Consider the following 6,000-nt stretch of genomic DNA (forward strand, 5'->3'; position numbering starts at 1 on the left):
GAGTGGAACTCAGTTGATGTTAGATCAAGTGCAAATATTAGAACTGTGATTGATAGATTTTTGTTAACCAAAGCTGGTATTAAGGCATATGGAGTTAGGTTGCAGATCAACCATGATTTCATTGAATGGTAGTATAGACTCGAGGGGCTAAATGGCCTACTTCTGTTCCAATATTCCAGTGTTCCTTTGTTGATTACCCTTGCTTATGGCTCCTTCCTTGTATTCATCATAGACATAGAGAATTGTGTACCCATTGGACAACCCTCTATGACTCTAAGTGCTGGAAAATGGGATTAGAATAGATAGGTGCTTGATGGCCGCCACAGACTCGATGGGCCGAAGGGCCTGTTTCTGTGCTGTATGACTCTATGACTGTAATCTCAATAAGGTTTTCCTGTACTGGGTATTCCTCTCTTTCCATTGTGCAGTGACTGATTTCCTTTTCTCTGAATCACCATTTATTTTACTGTTTGAGTTGGAGCTTCTCGAATAAGTCTTCAAGTAACCTTTCCTCTCCAGGTGTGATACTGGATAGAGCCAGCTAGCCTCTACTTGAACAACACAACTTTCAGGCTCTTCCTGAAATGAACTCCGGGATACCTTGCAGATCTGGAACGTGCCACTATCTGAACACTCCACATTTCACTAGCCCAGCTCCTTATCCTGCTATTACTATGCTGCTAAATTCTAGCCTACTCTAGACTTAATAATTAGAGCACATTCTCACTCACCTGCCTGGTCGGCGATACCAGACCCACTCCGACTTGGCCAAAGTCACTTGGTTCCCATCTTTTAAAAAAAAAACTTTCTCCATTTTTCAGCTGCTCTTCATTTCAAAGACCTCACATTGATGTGATTACACAATGCACTTATAACGCAGTCACCAACTCCTGCTCCAGCCACATTTGCTTTCTGCTTTCCCTTGGTAAAAGCTCGTTGTTGAGATTTTGCTCAGTCAGCTTAGGTGTCTAGTTGTATTCACTCAATTATCCTGTGTTTCTGCTCTTTCTGTGATTTGGTAGGATTTCAAGGCTCAGGGAAGAGTGGAGTGCTGGTGGAATTCAGTAACCTGTCCTTCCACTTTCGATCCTATGGAGATCTCGACCATGAGGAACTAGATGCAGTCTGCAAATTCCTGCACCAGCGTATACTGGCCCATGAGAAGACTGCACTATACCGCCTCAAAGCCTGCTTCAAGTCATTTCACAGGTAGGCAGCATCCTCCTGGAAAAGACAGGTTGTGGTAATCAAGTAGATGAGCACCATGTTACAGAATGGAGTGGGGAGGAGTGGATCAGTTATTTCGACAAATGCCATCTTTCAGTAAAGTGAAGTCCAGCAAGTTGGTGCCATTCTACAGTAATGACACAGTTGTGCAAATGTGTTAAATAAGGTTGTCATGTAAGTGGGTAGCAGTCTGTACGAAAAGTGAACACTGAAGCAGATGGCCATTATCCTGCAGTATAATTGGGTAGTTGACCTTGCTCCTCACTGCTTGCATACCAGTAATTCTAGTAATTAGAGTTAGAGTGGGTCCAGGAGGTACTTTCAGTTGATTAAAAATTATGGCATTCTGTGAAGTGATTTAATTAACAACTGTCTCCCTTTGTGTGTTTCTGTCTGTGTCTCTCTCACTCTGTCCTCTGTTTCTGACGCTCTCGCTCGCTCTGCCTCTTGATGCGCTCGGCCGGCTCTGTCTTTGTCGCTTGCTCGCCCGCTCTGTCTCTCGCACTGTCTTCCAGTGTGGCCTTTAAGAACTGCAGCATCTGTGCAGATGCTGTTTCTGTGGAGAAGAGCTTATGCTTAAAGCAGTTGCTGAAGGACTATTTTGACCAGAAGAACGACCAGAGTCAAAGCACGAATTGTGCAGAACAAGAGGATGACGTTCTGAACAGAGCGAAGGTTTGTAACGACTTACGGCCTTTATAGGCGCTGCTTGGTGTGTTGTAATGAGCTGGGTGAACAGTGTATTTGACCGTGTTAGGAGCTGAGGGCCGTTTGACAACTTAACCTTGTGGTGAAGATGTTGGCAATGAGCAGCATTTAAAATTGCAGTGAGTGTTGTGACAGCCAATTGGTTAGAGATGTAGTTGCACTTACAGCAGGTCTCACTATAAACATAGAATGGTTACAGCACAGAAGAAGGTCATTCGGCCCATCGTGTCCATGCTGGTGTTTGCAAGAGCAACTCACCTAGTCCCACTCCCCTACCTTTTCTTCGTAGCCCTGCAAATTTCCTCTCTTCAATTATCCAGTTCCCTTTTGAAAACCATTATTGAATCTGCCTCCATCACACACTCAGGCAGTGCATTCCAGATCCTAACCATTCGCTTCTTAAAATGTTTTTCTCATTTCGCCTTTTGTCATTTTGCCAGTCACCAAAAGTGTGGTGCCCAGAATCAAACATAGTATTCTAGTTAAGACTGAACTAGTATATGATACAGATTTATCATAACTTCCTTATTTTTGTACCCTATGCCCCTATTTATGAAGCCCAAGATCCCGTATGCTTTATTAACCACCTATCCTGCCACCTTCAATGATTTGTGTACATACACCCCCCCACCCCCAGGTCCCTCTTCTCCTGCACCCACTTTGGAATTTTACCCTTTCTTTTATATTGCCTCTGCATGTTTTTCCTACCAAAGTGAATCACTTAACACTTTTTTGTTTTACATTTCATCTGTCACTTGTCTGCCATTGCACCAGCCTGTCTAGGTCCCTAATTGGCCCCACTCTTTCTTTTAGAACCCAGTCTCTTCTCATCCGCTCTCTCTTTGCTTCTCTTAGTTGTCTTTTCACTTCCCCTCTGAACCTGCTATATTCATCCTGGTTCTCAATTGTATTATCCAGCTGGCATCTGTAAATGCACCCTTTTTCAGCTTCATTTTACTCTCTTGTCAACCAGGAAGCTCTGTTTGCCCTACCTTTCACGCTTGTGAGAACGTACCCCGACTGTACCCAAACCATCTCTTTTAAAGGCAGCCCATTGTTCTGTTAGAGGCTATTTAAATGGAGTCCCTACGGACTACAGCAAACACAACTTATGACCAAAATTACAGCATTCCCTTGGTAAAAGCAGGAAAATGCTGTAAGTGGAGGATAATCACATCATACAAACTATGTGCATAACATCAGTCCCAGTCACTTACAGCAGTGTGATCCCCAGGTGTAATTGACAGGAGAATTACCCAATCATCTCCATTCTGGCCAGGACTAGCAGTGTCACTATGTGTGGCCTTTTAAAAAAAAAAAAAATCTCGAGGGAGGGAAGGTGTTGTAACACTTCACCCAATGGTGTCTCTTGTTTCAGGTCAAAGACTGGGAGAGTCAGATCCGAACTGACATCCGCCAGTTCTTGTCCATTCGTCATGACGAAAAGTTCTCAGGCAGAGCAATCGCAAGAATATTTCATGGGATCGGTGAGGCACTGGATTTAACCGCATTTATTTATATATTAACACAGTAAAAATGTGTTACCACTGTTTCAGCTTTGAGGCCTAGTGGAATTGGGGTGAATTTGTAATGTCACTTATTTTTTCTTGCCAATTTTCTCCTTCCTTCCCTTTTCTTCCTGGATTGTGGTTCCATGGGAACCAGTTTGCCTCCGGTAGCTCATCCAAGTGCCTCTTATTCATATGTGAGCTTTGAGAGAATGTCAGCAGTGAGTGTATGAGCCTGAACTCAGCCTCTCTTGTTTGAGAGAGACATAGTCTTCTAACACTTACTGGAATAAGTAGGCACATAAGAAATCGGAGCTGGAGTAGACTATTCAGCCCTTTGAGCCTGTTCCACTATTCACTAAAACCATGACTGATTCCACCTTCCCGCTTTATCCCTGTATCCCTTATTTCCCTTAGTATCCAAAAATCTATCAACCTCTGTCTTGAATATACTCAACAACTGAGCGTCCACATCTACCACTTTGGGGTAGAGAATTCCAAAGATCCACAACGCTCTGAGTGAAGAAATTTCTCTATGTCTCAGTCATATGTGTCCGCCCCCTGTCTAGGATTGTGGTCAGGAGTGGGAAACCTGGCAAATTTTGTTTTCACCTGCTATCCTGAGCTGTCCCGATGACATTAAAAGTCAATCACAAAGTGTGGGACTGAAATCATGGCGTTTTCCTTCCCTGAGGGAAAACAGTGAACCAGTTGGATTTTTAATCACACTCTGGCAGCTCTCATGGTCATTTTCTGGCGCTTTCCCATAACTTACCAGATTTAACTCATCTGTTTTCATACTTTGTGATTTATGGCATCTCTAGGTTGTTGGTCCAGTGCCATAACCACGAGACATAGACACTGGGTAACGCATCTACCTGCTCAGTCACCTCAGTACAGACCTGGGATTGAGGTATTGGTGTGTGCCCACACCACATCCGTTCCCACTATTACCCTGTCCCTCACACATGCCTTGTTCTCCTGGATGGGAGTCTGAGTATAGAATCTAGAGATGAGATGGCTGCCAGCTGGTGCTTCTATTTAAATGGTGCATTCAGAGCTGAAGTTTGGTTCATTGTTGGATAAGAGAATGAAAACCAAACAGCTGTTCGATATTTGCTATTAATAGAATGACCTTTTCCTCACCTAGAGAGCCCATGTTATCCAGCTCAGGTTTATGGACGGGATCGAAGATTCTGGCGGAAGTATCTCAACTTTGACTTCAACGAAATAATACGGATTGCAACGGAGGAAATTATTGGAATGAAGTGAAGTGCTGAGTGCGATGAGCTTTGGCAGCGTGACTCCTGGGATGAACTGTGTGTCACCTGGCACCATTACTGGTACCATCCGTGTTGTAGTTGCCTCAAATATTCCACAAATTCTATGGTCCTAAAGTGAGGAATTCAACACCTTGGAGGCAACAATCTTTTAGTGTTACATTGATATAACGTGGCTTTGGTACTATGGGTTCACCTGTGACCCTCTGTAGACTATGATGCTCCAGGTGCCATTCAGGGCCTTCTTAGCTGTGGGACATTGACCCACCTGGATTTCAGGGCTGTTCCCTGTTTGCATCTTGCTTTCCAACCCAAAATAAAAGGCAAGGGAATGCTATTAGGAAGCAGGGATATCCCAACTTTCGTGGAACAGGAGGAAGGATCCTCTTGAAATAGACCTTGCGAATAAAACCTTGGTCCTGTATCAAAGTACCTGGCTTTAACTGGGCAAATATGCCAGCAGTGGCAGGATTAAAACCAGGAGCTCACAGGTGGGGCACCTGAATCATATCACATTGGTACAAGGTATCGAGGGACCCTTCAAGCAAGGGATCGTGAGCTTTGACAAAACATTGATGAAAGATAAAAAAAACTTGTCTGTAACTGTCACCCTTAGCAAGCTGTATTGGTAACTGCTTCTTGTCACTAGTTTGTGCTGTGCTGGCATCACTAAACAAATCTAAAACAAAAATAAAATATTGAATCACAGCAAGATCTTCAACATCTGTGAAGAAGGTGCAGCTAAATCAGCTGGGCTGAACCTTTTATCAAAAGTGCTGTCGTGAAAGACATGCGCCCAAAACATTCTTGTCTCTCTCTAGGTGTTGATGATTGTGCTGCGTTTTTATAGACATTTCAATTATCAGTTTGGGTTTTCAGCTTTTGTGTTTTTCCCTTTTTTACAAAGCTGTGACAGTCTGGCATTTTAAAGTCTTTAAATCAGTTGCAAAGTTTTTAGTGGTAGCCTGAGGTAACTTTAATACTTCCTTCTTTTGAAAGATATTTGAGGGTAGATGAATAATGGTCATCGGAAACTTGAGTGATTCAGCAATCATGTCTTCCAAGTGTCTTTATTAATTCAGTTACCTCCTTGAAAACAGCCTTCACTGCTGTAGTGGCTGCACGGAGATTGTGTGCTGCAGTGTTTATTGAATGAGTCATCCTGTATCTGGAGGAACATTCCAGAGGTGCCACAATATTCACATTTTACACTGTGCCTGTGCACTGTTTTGAATCTCATACATATTTGTAGTAAATTAAACATTTTTGAACTCTAA

The 6,000-nt window shown here is 43.2% G+C and overlaps 1 protein-coding gene across 1 annotated transcript in view; it reads left to right on the forward strand.

Annotated features, from left to right (window-relative positions):
• Nucleotides 1-6,000, forward strand: part of recql4 (RecQ helicase-like 4) — a 79,488-nt gene extending 73,488 nt beyond the window's left edge. The window contains exons 22-25 of the mRNA XM_068015737.1: nucleotides 1,023-1,209; nucleotides 1,743-1,902; nucleotides 3,314-3,422; nucleotides 4,594-6,000. Of these exons, the coding sequence (XP_067871838.1) occupies nucleotides 1,023-1,209; nucleotides 1,743-1,902; nucleotides 3,314-3,422; nucleotides 4,594-4,715 (578 nt within the window). The 3' untranslated portion in view covers nucleotides 4,716-6,000. The remainder of the gene's footprint in view (nucleotides 1-1,022; nucleotides 1,210-1,742; nucleotides 1,903-3,313; nucleotides 3,423-4,593) is intronic.

This window comes from Heterodontus francisci, chromosome 2 (genome assembly GCF_036365525.1).
Source record: "Heterodontus francisci isolate sHetFra1 chromosome 2, sHetFra1.hap1, whole genome shotgun sequence".
NCBI classification, from domain to species: domain Eukaryota; kingdom Metazoa; phylum Chordata; class Chondrichthyes; order Heterodontiformes; family Heterodontidae; genus Heterodontus; species Heterodontus francisci.